The sequence below is a fragment of the Ursus maritimus genome, unplaced genomic scaffold (genome assembly GCF_017311325.1).
Source record: "Ursus maritimus isolate PB19 unplaced genomic scaffold, ASM1731132v1 scaffold_23, whole genome shotgun sequence".
Classification (NCBI taxonomy): Eukaryota; Metazoa; Chordata; class Mammalia; order Carnivora; family Ursidae; genus Ursus; species Ursus maritimus.
In genome coordinates, this window is record NW_024424786.1 from 41,817,644 (window position 1) to 41,831,948 (window position 14,305).

At 39.6% G+C, this 14,305-nt stretch overlaps 1 protein-coding gene across 1 annotated transcript in view; it reads left to right on the forward strand.

Moving 5' to 3' along the window:
• Positions 1 to 14,305, forward strand: part of KDM2A (lysine demethylase 2A) — a 105,653-nt gene that overhangs the window by 74,308 nt on the left and 17,040 nt on the right. Inside the window, exons 10-12 of the mRNA XM_008709072.2 lie at positions 499 to 614; positions 5,366 to 5,492; positions 8,636 to 9,030. Coding sequence (XP_008707294.1) covers positions 499 to 614; positions 5,366 to 5,492; positions 8,636 to 9,030 — 638 coding nt within the window. The remainder of the gene's footprint in view (positions 1 to 498; positions 615 to 5,365; positions 5,493 to 8,635; positions 9,031 to 14,305) is intronic.

Below are 14,305 nucleotides of genomic sequence, written 5' to 3' on the forward strand. Positions count from 1 at the left end.
AGGGATGGCTGCAAGGGGGGTAGAAATTAACGATATTTTTTATCACGTCACTAGTTATAAAGTAAGTAGTTAGAGCACAGATTTTGGAGTCAGAGATATGTATTAGAATTCTGTGTGTTTACTTGCTAATACCTTGTTGGTCAAATATTTAAATCTCGGTTGCATTTTGTTGTGAGGGGTAAATTGAAATACATGGAAACTCCTTGTGCCGCACCTTCACAATAGATGCTCCCATAAGTAGAAGCAGCGTTTGTTAAACTTGCTGTATGCTGAACACTTTACATGCATTTTCTGATTTAATGCTTACTAACAACCATATAAAGTTTAATTTTTATAGAGGATATTGGTTTTATAGAGGATATTGAGGCTGCAAGAGATTAAATAACTTGACCAACCACTAAGTGGCAGAATCAGAGTAAAATGTGTGATTCTACGAGTCTTTTACTAGTTCTCAGAGAGCCGTATTATAACATGCTTAAGCCACTCCCTTTCTTCTAGGCTGGATTCATGCTGTGTATACTCCTACAGACACATTAGTCTTTGGAGGCAATTTTTTGCATAGCTTCAATATCCCCATGCAGTTAAAAATATACAACATTGAAGATCGGACACGGGTAAGTAATTCTGCATAACAACTGGATGTGCAAGAGATTATCTCCATTTAAGACAGATGTTATAAGAGATTCATTCATTGGTAGTTATCTCAAAACTTCAGTTTTTCTCTGAGTTAAAATGCAGTGTTCACATTTCGGGGACACTGAGAAAGCTTTAATGAGATCTACGTGCTTGGTTTGGGGGGCTCTAATTGGTATCTTGGATTTTTATAGGGCTTGAGATGGACATTTGGTAATCGATGTTTTCAATTTTTATGCTCTTAAAATAATTCGATATAATGAGATTTATCAACTCAGGACTCACAACTTTGAATTCGTGTATCTTTCTTTACACCAGTTACTATCCACCACCCAAACTGTTGTACTTGAATAAATCAGCGTGCATACTGCTTTTCCCAGCTGGGGTTCCTTGAGAGAATGAAGTCCTTTAGAGAATGATTTATACATCTTTTTTCCTGGTTTTCTCTGGGAGGGTATGTAGCTGATACCGTTCTAGATACATAGGGAAAAGAGTTAGTTCCTTACAATGCAGTGGATGCCCTGGCAAGAATTGACAGACTTTTTATGTAGAGGATCAGATAGTGAATATTTTAGGCTTTGTGGGCCATACAGTATCTGCTGCAAGTACTTAACTGCCTTGTAGAACGAAATACTGAAACGAATGAGTATGGCTCAAATAAAATAAAAATTTTATTTATGGACACTGAAATTTGAATTTCATATAGTTTTCCCATATAACAAAATGCTCTAATTTTAGTTGTTTTTTTTTTCTCCCAGATATTTAAAAATGTAAAAAACCCTCTTAGCTAACAGGCGTTACAGAAATGTGCAGCAGACCAAATCCACTCGCTGCTGTTTGCTGGCCAACCCATGTCTTAGGAAAACAGGGCTTTATTCTTTAGCAGAACTCAAGTCTGTAGGGGCTGACTTATGTATGATTAAGGTATAGATGGTATTGACCTTAAACAGCATTTAGAGTATAGAGTCTTTAGAGCGTATCTGATGTTCCCATCTTGCTCTCAAGTAGTTCAGCAGAATAATAACAACAGTGTATATGAATAGAGATTAGCAAAGGTGGGGAAATGTTAATAGCTTGTGAATCTCGAATAATGCTGTAGGCGGTGTTTGGTACTGCGCTTTAAACTTTTTGGTGGATTTGAAAGTTTTCAAAGTTAAATTTTAAAAATCGCCATTAGGGGGTGCCTGGGTGGCTCACTCTGTTGAGCATCTGTCTTCAGCTCAGGTCATGATCCTGGGGTCCTGGGATCCATCCCCTCCTCGGGCTCCCTGCTCAGAGGAGAGCCTGCTTCTGGCACTCCCCCTACTCGTGCTCTCTCTCTCTCAAATAAATAAATAAAATCGTTAAAAAAAAGAAGAAGGAAGGAAGAAGATGCTGTGCTCATGACCTGAGCCGGAACCAAGAGTTGGACACTTAACCGACTGCGCCACCCAGGTGCCCCTGGAGTGCTTTTAAAATAAATTTTATAGGAGTTCCTGGGTAGCTCATTCAGTTGAGTCTGTGCCTTCAGCTCAGGTTACGATCTCAGGGTCCTGGGATTGAGCCCCCAATCTGCTTCTCCTTCTCACACATGCCCTTGCGCTCTCTCTCAAATAAATAAAATCTTTTTTAAAAAAATGTATTTCTGCTTGTTTGTTAAGAGTAATGAAACTACAACAAAATAGTAGTAAGTTTGAAATTGTAATAATAATAAAAAGTTAAAACGTTTCAAAAGAGAAAAATTATGTAATTTCATGGTAAAGTACTCTTACTTAACTCCAAATCATTCTGAGGTAATACCACCTACCAACTGTAAGATTCAATCTGAAAATTAGGTTTTAGAACGTATTTCCCCTTTTTGGATAAAACTATTATGCCTATGAGTTATGACTTAATTGATAAATTGCTCAGTTTGAAGGAAGAAAGGGAGAATGTATATATAGTGACATAGGTGAAATGAGTTACTTTATCTTTGCTCGAAGTTTCTTGCAGACTGTTAAACTTACAATAACTGATCTCGAGGGACACCTGGGTGGCTCAGTTGGTTAAGCGTCTGCCTTCAGCTCAGGTCATGATCCCAGGGTCTTGGGATTGAGTCTCGTATCAGACTCTTTGCTTGGCAGGGAGCCTGCTTCTTCCTCTGCCTGCTCTGCCTGCCCCTCTGTCTGCTCTGCCTGCCGCTCCCCTTGCTTGTGCTCTCTCTATCTCTCTCCCTATCCAACAAATAGATATATTTTTAAAAATTTAATAAAAATAATAAATAAATAACTGATCTTGATTTAACTAATATTCCTGGACTTTGTCAAAAAATGTCAAATTTCTGGGGCGCCTGGGTAGCGCAGTCGTTAAGCGTCTGCCTTTGGCTCAGGGCGTGATCCTGGCGTTCCCGGATCGAGTCCCACATCAGGCTCCTCCGCTGGGAGCCTGCTTCTTCCTCTCCCTCTCCCCTGCTGTGTTCCCTCTCTCACTGGCTGTCACATAAATAAATAAAATCTTTAAAAAAAAAAAAAAAAAGTCAAATTTCAGTCTAACCACCATATTCCATTTTCTTAATTCTTTCATTCTAAATAAGGAACTCCTCTGTGTTTCTGTAAAATTTCACTGAGTCCCCTGCATATGTACACACAGTGATTTTTTTAAATTATTATTATTATTGCTTTCTACATCAACCTTCTATGTGCCAATACCAATCTGGCATCCATTTAATATGTTACTTTACAAAAGTAAAGTGTGTTGTGAATTTAAGACAATGGTTTTGGTTTCTTTTGCCATGCTAGTGTGGAACTACCATACTATTTAAACTTGAGTGTTGGTGATTATTCTACTGATAGCACTTAAAAGCTCAATAATTTGTAAGGAGGATTTAAAAAATCCCCCCCCCCATCAAAAAATTCTAACCCAGTCTTAGAAATTTATATGCTCTGTGGTGTCTGGCAACATAGATAAAATATAAGGAGGCAAGTTGGGTGGGTGTGTGGTATCTTGGCTGTTATTAATGCAGTCTGAAGAGTCCCAAGTAAAAAATCAAAAGTTTGATGCCCTATTTTTTTTTTATTTTATTTATTTTTTACTGCCAATATTACTCAGCTCTCAACAGAGTCCCAAAGGGCATTAGAATTTTGGCTTGTCCTGACCTTTTAGTAAAGACCCTTCCAGAAAAGTGTTAATATGCATAAAAGGTGAGAGAGGACTGTATATTATATTTAATTTGGGGGGACCTAGTATCTATTAATTGTTGTGGTTCCCCCCACACATCTACCAAAAGTAAATTAATTTGATCCTTTTAAAAATAAACTTCTATTTATATATTTTTAAGTAGGCTCTAGGCCCAATGTGGGGCTTGAACTCCTGACCCTGAGATCAAGAATTGCATGTTCTACCTACTGAGCCAGTCAGGCACCCCTAATTTGACTTTTTTTTTTTTAAAGATTTTATTTATTTATTCGACAGAGATAGAGACAGCCAGCGAGAGAGGGAACACAAGCAGGGGGAGTGGGAGAGGAAGAAGCAGGCTCCCAGCAGAGGAGCCTGATGTGGGGCTCGATCCCAGAACACTGGGATCACGCCCTGAGCTGAAGGCAGACGCTTAATGACTGAGCCACCCAGGCGCCCCTAATTTGACTTTTAAAATAAAGGAGGAAAGACCTCTTTTAGTTGTTAAAACTGTAGTCACTTAAGATACCCAGATTCAGAGCCTAGCTCCTCTGAATTGGAAATCTAATGAAAAGTGCACGCCTCTCCTGCCTCGCAGTGAGGAAGGTAATCTCATTCCACAGTCATGCTCTGTGACCTGGTGAAGGGTTTTGAAAAGGGCCTTCTATCCAGATCTCCTTGATTCAGGAATACTACCTGACATGGAGCTTTGAAAAGGAGATGAAAACGTTCTCAGTTGCATATTCAAAACAATCTTAAAAGTATTGTTGGACTTCTCCTTTTGAAAGCTGTCGTCTCTAAAAGAAGACAACAAAATATATATAGGATACTCCCCATTGTTGGTTCTCCTCACTGATTCATCCATGCTGATTTGCCTTTGTTTCGACTGTGCTAGATCTGAAGGGCAGTGCTTCTTGTTTTTATTCAGCTGGAATGATTTCATGCTGCTTCTAGAGAGAATGAAAGGAACTAAAGGCAGTGGCTGATTAGGCCACGTGGAGCAGCAGTCTAATTTGTGGATCTGCAGTTGGGGCAGACTGCAGAGAGCACCGTACAGACCAGCTGAGAGCTGATGGTGGGAAAGTATGCAGTCTTGTGTCCTAGACTAGATGTAGCTTGAGAGCGAGTCTCTCTAATCGTACTTTCCTATAGGTAGAGACATAATAAAAGCATTTAACTTCATCTCATGTCCTGTTGTCCATTAGATTCTTTGTCCCATGGCTTTCTCATTCAGGTTAAAACTATAGTAAAGGTAGGACTGCTTGGCAGGCCTTTGTATCCTAAGACCGCTGAAACAATTTTCTCAAGTGTATTGTGTCTTATTCTAACACTTTACTCTCTGTCCCAAAACTTACTTTTTGATGCTTTCCCAAGATGCCTTCTTGGTGGTTTTGAAATACCTTTTAATTGTAATGTTTGTTTCCCAAGACCAACAGTTTTTAGGTTGACAGATCCACTTAGGTTCGTTCCAAATGCCACCCTAGATGTTGACTGGAGAGTGTTTTTCCTGGGCTAATTTTTGCAGTGATTCAGTTTGTCTTACTCGCTTTGCTTGAAAATTGTTATGAGCTTGTTTTTCTCATTATTTTTTCCCGTGTAGGTTCCAAATAAGTTCCGTTATCCATTCTACTATGAGATGTGTTGGTACGTGTTGGAGCGCTATGTGTACTGCATAACAAACCGCTCCCACCTAACTAAGGAATTTCAGAAAGAGTCCCTCAGTATGGGTAAGTGTCTGCACGAACATGAATTTACCTACTTGGAACTACCAAATTCATTCATTGGAGTCGAACACTGGTTACAGCTGATCTCCTACCCAGACATGAGTTACTAGGCAAAATGAAATATCTCTTTGTTTGAATTGTTAATACTTAGCTCTTTAAGAAACATGATCACGTGTCTACTATGTTTTATTATATAAAGAATGATCTTTGGAACAATAAAAACTAAACAGTGTCATGCTAACTCTTAGTGTATTTCAGGCACTTTACTAAGCAGTTTATATACATTAAGTTCTAGTTATTACCTGTGAGGTGGGTGGTATTATCCTCATTTTACAAATGGTGACATTTAGTTTCAAGGAGATTAAAAAACTTGTCCGTGATCTTATAGTTAATAGATGTGAAAGCTACAGTATGAATCAAGTTGGTAAGACTCTAAAATCTATATCCTTAACCTCTATGCTTTAATGTTTCCCTAATTTATATCAAGAGAAGTCTTTTATTGGATGGCAAGATACTTTTAGTTACACATTTTTAGGTCGTTTCATGCCCTAAGGTGTGGAGGAGCCAACACTGTAATATCCTATGGTCACGTCTTTCCCAGAATCTTCAATCTAAGCCAGATATTTTTTTCTTCAGCATTGTCCTTTGAGCATAGTTTATATTCTTGTTCGAAAATAAAAAATGGCGCCTGCGGGGCGCCTGGGTGGCTCAGTTGGTTGGGCGGCTGCCTTCGGCTCGGGTCATGATCCCGGGGTCAAAGGATCGAGTCCCACGTCAGGCTCCTTGCTCTGCGGGGAGCCTGCTTCTTCCTCTGTCTGCTGCTCCCCCTGCCTGTGCTCTCTCTCTCTGAAGAACAAATAAATAAAATCTTTAAAAAAAAAAAAAAAAAAAAAGGAAATTAGTAAAAACATTAAAAAAAAAAAAAAACTTTAAAAATGGCGCCTGGGTGGCTCAACCATTAAGCTTCTGCCTTCGGCTCAGGTCATGATCCCAGGGTCCTGGGATGGAACCCCGCATCAGGTTCCCTGTTCAGCAGGAAGCCTGCTTCTCCCTCTCCCACTCCCCTTGCTGTGTGCCCTCTCTTGCTGTCTCTCTCTGTCAAATAAATAAAATCTTTTTAAAAAAAGAAAAAATGATCACCCAGTACATGAAAGCAGGATACAGAATTGTATATGCAGCATAATCCCAGTGCAATCATAGTCATGCACAGAAGAAGATGGAGGGGCGCCTGGGTGGCTCAATCAGTTAAGCATCTGCCTTCGGATCAGGTTGTAACCTCAGGGTCTTGGGATCCAGCCCCGTATCAGGCTCCGAGCAGGGAGCCTGCTTCTCCCTCTCCCTCTGCCTCTCCTCCCACTCGTGCCCACTTTCTCTCAAATAAATGAATAGAATCTTTAAAAAGAAAAAAAAAGATGGAAAATATATCCGCTGTTGAGTTGTTATCCAGGGGTGGAGGGATAAGGGATGACTGACTTCTTTGCACCATCCTACATTTTCTAAATTATTAATAGTAAACATATTACTTGTTTTCCCATTTGGATTGGTTAATTTAAGTTTTTATTCAAATTCCAGTTAGTTAACATGCAGTGTAATATTAGTGTCAGGTGGACAATATAGTGCTTCAGCTCTTCCATGCAGCACCTGGGGCTCATCACAACAAGTACAGTTCTTAATTCACATCACCTATTTCACCCATACCCCCACTCACCACCCCTCTGGTAACCATCAGTTTGTTCTGTACAGTTAAGAGTCTGTTTTTTTTTTTTTTTTTTAAAGATTTTATTTATTTATTTGACAGAGAGAGACAGCCAGCGAGAGAAGGAACACAAGCAGGGGGAGTGGGAGAGGAAGAAGCAGGCTCATAGCAGAGGAGCCCTATGTGGGCCTTGATCCCATAACGCCGGGATCACGCCCTGAGCGGAAGGCAGACGCTCAACCGCTGTGCCACCCAGGCGCCCCCAAGAGTCTGTTTCTTGTATTACTTTCATAATAAAAGACCAGTGAACATTTAACAATTTTTCTGTCATTAGAACTGTTATTTTGACTATCAGATCTTTTAAAAAATACTTTGTTTTGTTGGCCATATTGATAGGCTTTCAATTCCAAAGTTTAATTTTATGACCAGAACTTTTAACAAAACTATATGTGCTTCGGGGTGCCTGGATGGCTCAGTCGTTAAGCATCTGCCTTCGGCTCAGGGCGTGATCCTGGCGTTCTGGGATCAAACCCCACGTCAGGTTCCTCCGCTGGGAGCCTGCTTCTTCCTCTCCCACTTCCCCTGCTTGTGTTCCCTCTCTCGCTGGCTGTCTCTCTCTGTGTCAAATAAATAAATAAAATCTTTAAAAAAAAAAAAAAACTATGTGTGCTTCATACTCTCTGCTTTTTAAAAAGTTAATGAAGGGGGGCACCTGGGTGGCACAGTCGTTAAGCGTCTGCCTTCGGTTCAGGGCGTGATCCCAGCGTTCTGGGATCGAGCCCCACATCAGGCTCCTCCGCTAGGAGCCTGCTTCTCCCTCTTCCACTCCTCCTGCTTGTGTTCCCTCTCTCGCTGGCTGTCTCTGTCAAATAAATAAATAAAATCTTTTAAAAAAAGAAAAAAAAGTTAATGAAGGGGAGGTGCCTGGGTGGCTCAGTTGGTTAGGTGTCTGCCTCCAGCTCAGGTCATGATCCCAGAGTCCTGGGATTGAGCCCCACGTCATCGGGCTCTCTGCTCAGCGGGGAGCCTGCTTCTCCCTCTCCCTCTGCCTGCTGCTCCCCCTGCTTGTGCTCGCTCTCTCTCTCTGTCAAATAAATAAATAAAATGAAATAAAAAGTTAATGAAATCATAACCCCAAATTTCAGTTTGTACTTTATAGCCATTTTCAGCTGACTTATTTCTAGCACACAGTTCACGGACCCTTCCCAATCTTTTGAAAAATCAATTAATTGATCATTACCTTAGTTGTTCTACTAACTCAGGATCCTATTCTTACCTGTAACTATGATTTTCAACAGTGAGCAAATAGGTTGGGATAAGGAGAGACCATTTTAAAATGTCACAGCTTTATCATTTATAACTTCAGGGTCCCTCCCATGCTGCCTGTTTCTCTTGTTGATCACACAGTCAAGTGGCATGTTCTTACTGTATTTTTTCTTCTTACTGGCAGACTTGGAATTAAATGGGTTGGAATCTGGAAATGGGGATGAAGAAGCAGTGGATCGAGAACCAAGGCGCCTGAGCAATAGGCGTTCTGTCCTCACTAGCCCTGTAGCCAATGGGGTTAACCTGGATTATGACGGACTGGGCAAAACCTGCCGAAGTCTTCCAAGTCTGAAGAAAACCTTGTCAGCGGACTCATCCTCTGACTCTAGCCGGGGCTCCCACAATGGCCAAGTGTGGGATCCCCAGTGCAGTCCCCGAAAGGACAGGAAGGTGCATCTGACCCATTTTGAGCTTGAAGGCCTCCGCTGTCTTGTAGATAAGTTGGAGTCTCTGCCACTGCACAAGAAATGTGTCCCCACAGGGATAGAAGATGAAGATGCTCTTATTGCTGATGTGAAGGTAAGGGTTGGTTATGTTGCATGATAGCCACTGATCTGGCGCGGACAGGCAGTTTCTCAGCTCTTAGGAAGTACAGGAATTCTGGATAATCTGGTTCATTGAGAAAGACGTTAATGTGTGTGTGTGTGTGTGCGCGCGCGCTGCACAGTGTTTATATTCTTAAAGTGAGGTTAGGTGCCTGCTGTGAAAATACTGACATTTTTTACATTAAGTTAGGACTTAAATTTAGTCCTAAAAACACAGATTTCAGATTCATTGTAAAAATAAAGGAGTGCCTAAGAAAGTATTAGTATCAGAAAATATTATTTAAACAAGTTATCCTTAGATAAAGAGGCCTGTTTCAGAATAAAAGTGGCCGATGACAATCTCTAGCAGTCTCACCCCAAGCAGATAAGAAAGAAGCTTTTGTATACTGGGTGATGTTGAGTAGGTTTCACATATTTAGTTTCATTTTTATCTTCTATTAAGATTTAAATTTTAAAAAACCATTGGGACAGCTTCTGAGAAGGTGTCAATTGTAAACATAATCTGTCCTGTGGCGCCTGGCTGGCTCAGTCAGTGGAGAATGCGACTCTTGATCTCAGGGTAGTGAGGTCAATCCCCACATTGGATACAGAAATTTAAAAAAACAAACATAACATAACATAACTTATCCTATTGCTATATCATGTTTCTTCATATTATATATTTTTTTGCTTTTTCAAGAGGTCTCCCAGTATTAGTAATTTTCAGGGCCTGTCCCACCCTTCGTGTATTGGTCTCAAAGAAATGAGCTTATTTTCCAGATATCAGCTGTCTAAATTGGAAGAAGTTCTTTTAAGTCTTTCCTCACAAGTAGCCATTACCATGAACACCAAAAACTGTATAGCTGAAAATATCAATTTTCTTTTTAAATCATCATTTGGAGCTACGGTTTGGATGCAGGGTATGGGTATGTGAATTAGAAAGCCGGTTCGCAATTGGTGATAAGTGTTTATTTTCAAAACTTGTCATTTAGATTATTTTAAGCCACAGAAGAATTTATATTGAAAAATTTTATGTGACTCGAAGGAAGATGGGCTTAATATCTCAGCACGTCTGTTCCATCCAAAGTCACGTTTTGCCTTGGCCGCTTCTGCCAGCCACCTCAGGAAAGAATTCTCATGTCTGGGATAGGACCTGAACCTTTTTTTCTTCTGTTTTTTCTTTTTATGATAAACTTTTTAATTGTATCTTACTGTTTATGCGTCAGTGAAGAGGTAAAAAACTAAAGAGGGTAAAAAAGTATGGTACCTGGTGAGGCTGGTCCTCTCCACTAGTGATAGAAATGGGACAGTTGGTTTTATAGTTTGTTTTTGTAAGGCTTGTTCTAGAAGAGACAGGTGGTATCACTGTGGCTTGTATTTAGGGAAGGAAATGACAAAGTTCCAGATAGGTGTGGTCTTATTTCTATAATGATTAATATGCCTCAAAGCAAACTTAACCATACTTTTCCAGACTCACAAACTAGATTCTAAATTCACTTAACACCCTAGAGTGAGCCAAGAACATTTAAATTTTTTCTTTTCCATTGTGATAGGACATATATGTTTATACTTTCTTGAGAGTTTGTAGCATCTTTCCCTTTTTTCCTCAGAGGTTTCTTTATTATGTAATTATTCCATCATGGATACATGTAGGAAACATTAAATTAACTTGCCTATAGGATCCCTAAAAAGAAAGATTTCTAAGTTTATATCTCACTGACATTCTTTTGGTCTGCATATCTATATTTCTGAATCATGAAAAAGAATAAGGAATTTGATTCCATTGAATCCAGTTGTAGGAAGCCATATTATAATCCACTAGTCAGTTGTACAGGGTCAAGTGTCATGATGGAAATACAGAAACTCCCTTGACTAAAGTAGTTAAATAAAAACATTTGAGGAAGCAGAGTGGTAGGGGGGGAATGTAGAAAAATTTGGGTCTAAGCAGAATAAAAGGAGGCAGCAAGAAAGGAAATGAATTAAAAAGCTCTCTAGAGAGGGTTCTTAGCATTATGAAAAGTGTCTTGAGAGAGCTTCCTTGTGTTTGTCAGGAATCATGAAAAACATGGCTGCCATCACAGGCTAAGAGAGAGTGGCATAGAGACCAGAGCATGAGGAAGGAGTGGCCACCAGGATGACAGTGTTTGATTATTCCTGCAGGGACTTGTCCACACCTTGTCTTGTTTGCCCGATACCATAGTTAAAATGCAGCTGATACCAGAAGAAAACAGATTTTGATCCCAGCTCTGCAGTTAGTTTCACTTAAGATCAAATGGATTAATTATTCCTGCATTTGACCACTTATGTTTAATAGAGAGTTTAGAGCTTGAATACTTTGAGAATCTGAACATCACCCGAAAGAAAAGGAGCACTGGATTGGGTAGGTGCCATTACTGCACAACTGGAGACTGCAGTGCTAGAGAACTTGGTGCATGTAGCCTAGAAGCTTATGCTGCAGTGGAGGACAACAGCAAGCCCAGAGTTTACTCTTCCTGTAGAGAGAGGAATTGTTTCTTGTTGCAGCCGGTGTGGCTCTAATGAAGAACTAGCAGAAGAGATGAGAGCAGAATTGGTGAGATGAACGATCTGTAATTCTGTATCCCTGAAAAAAAAAACCGATTTTAGTGATGGGGGAAAGGGCTTTAAAGATTCTAAATGTTAAATTCCACATTGTTGAAAAAAGATCATGGAATATAAAATTGCAAGGGGATTAGATTTAAAAAAAAAGGAGACATTAAAAAGCATTGACTTGTTGGTAAAGATCAGGGGAAAGTAATCAGTGTGTATTGTTTGGGAGGGTATGGTAACTTTGACTCCTGAAAGTGTACTAAAGGTAGAATGGAGTTCTCTCCTACTGTGAGATACTTTTGCATCTCTGAAATCAGGAAGTCTTGTGCTTGATAGATGTTTAAAGAGACAGAACCTAGAGCAGTGTGTATAGTACAATACCATTAATGCAAGAAAAAGTCTCTTTGTGTGTGCATTGCAGGAGTGCTAGAGAGAGACATGCCAACTGGTGACAGTGGGTCACAGCAATGTAGTAGGTGTCAGCTGGAAGACTTTGAGGTTTTAATCAGACTTTATTGTGGTGTTTGTATTTATTTTGGTCGGTCATAAAGGAGCTCTTAATATATGTACATAGGTAAAAAGTTTTTAATATATCAGTGTATTTGGCTGCCCAACTCAGTGAAACAAATTCAGTGTTGTATATTTACTCTTGGTTTCTCTAAGCTATTTTGATAAGCTTGGCAAACATGTGACTTTTGGTCAAGATACTAGATCTATGAAAGCCTATTTTCTCTTCTGTAAAATAACATCTACCTTAGTGGAGCTATTCTGAAAATTAATGATAATGTTAGTAGAGTACTTAATAAGCCATATCACTATTACATTAAACAAAATTAGATGTTGCAAATCTATGAAATTCATTTATTCCACTACTCTTGAATAATGCCTCCCTACTCTGTGCTGGGAACTAGGCTGAGTGTTGGAGTAAATATGCAAACATGATATGGGTCAAGCCCTCAAGGGGCTTACAAGTCAGTGGTGGAGGAGGTATTTAAATGGGCTGAGAAGTAAGTGCATTCTGGGTTTACAGGTACTATGCATGACGTAGAGTGCTGAGTGAACACTGAGTGTGGGTGGCTGGATTCTCTCCTGAGGGAAGGAGGTGCCAGTCTTATTAATTCAAAAGTTTAAGGGGCACTTGACAGGCTCTGTTAAAAGAGCATGTGACTCTTGATCTTGGGGTCATGAGTTCGTGCCCCGTTAGATGTAGAGATTCCTTAAATAAATAAGGGGCGCCCTGGTGGGTTAAGCATCTCGACTCTTGATCCCAGCTCTGGTCTTGATCTCAGGGTCATGAGTTCAGGCCCCACATTGAGCTCCATGCTGGGTGAGGAGGCTAGTTTAAAAATAAATAAATAAAAATAAAAAGTTAGGGGCACCCGGGTGGCTCAGTCAGTTAAACATCTGCCTTCAGCTCAGGTCATGATCTCAGAGTCTTGGGATCGAGCCCCGCCTCAGGCTCCCTGCTCAGCAAAGAACCTGCCTCTCCCTCTCCCTTTGCTGCTCCCCCTGCGTGTTCATGCGTGCACGTGCTCTCTCTCTCTCTCTGTCAAATGATTAAATAAAATCTTTAAATAAAATACAAATTTCAGGCTAGCTCTTAAAAACATATAAATAAAAAGTTAATAAACTTTCCTGTTATATGATAAAGATTGATTACCAACATTATATAAATGGCTCTCAATTTATAAATTCCAGAGCTCTTCTTTGTGGTGCAATAGGCTACTGCTGCTGCTCTGATCTGAGATTCTAACATTTTGTAACCGTGATCTAAAAATTTATAGTAGACTCCATCTCAGGAGTATGATGGAACTGAAAACAGAGTGTCATGGTTTCAGATAAATACAGATACTAATCACAAGTTTGCTTCACCTGACACTTTGGGGATGACTCTGATACTAGTTGAGAAGAACTGGTAGAGGAACACAGTATTAGATCTTAATCCATAAACTAGATTAGAGGGGGAAAAGGTAACGTCTATAAATAAAACTTCATTTGCTGTTTTGCTGTTATTTGTAATAATTCACACATTCTTAAAAGTGGAAAGTTTTATTTTGTTTACTTATACTTTTTTTTTTTAAGTAAACTCTCCACCCCCTATGGGACTCGAACTCACCACCCCAAGATTCTCATGCTCCATCAACTAAGCAGCCAGACACCCCTAAAAAGAAAGTTTTAAATAATTTAACAGCTGCAAAGCATATAAGATTAGGTTAAAATACATATAATTCTTCAGTGTTTTTATTATATTCTTGTATTACATGTCATGTTCTTACTAATTCTGATCTTTGTTGCCTTTTATTCTAAATTAATAGAAAAAAATTGGCCTTGTTTAATTTGTGATTTGGAAACTTACTTGGGTGAGTTCCCTAGTATCTTATCTGGTTTTTGTCCTTTCCTGGTGACCTTTAGGGTTTTCACTTGCTACAACTTGATAATACATTTTTCTTAAGTATTCTTTATCATCCCTCTGGGTGAGATAGGACTAAGACCAAAACAAAGATTTTCCAAGAAGACCTCTCACATTATTAAGGAAAGTTTTTCAAACATAATAGGCTGATTGCACTTGGTCTTTGAGTCTTAAGATAAAGTGCAAACTAGAGGTTTAGGATTGGGATGATCATAGAAACTTTTTCAGGAAGAGCTCAGCGAAAAAGCACCGAACTCCCTCCTTTCCTAGGTAAACTACTGTAAAAATTAAA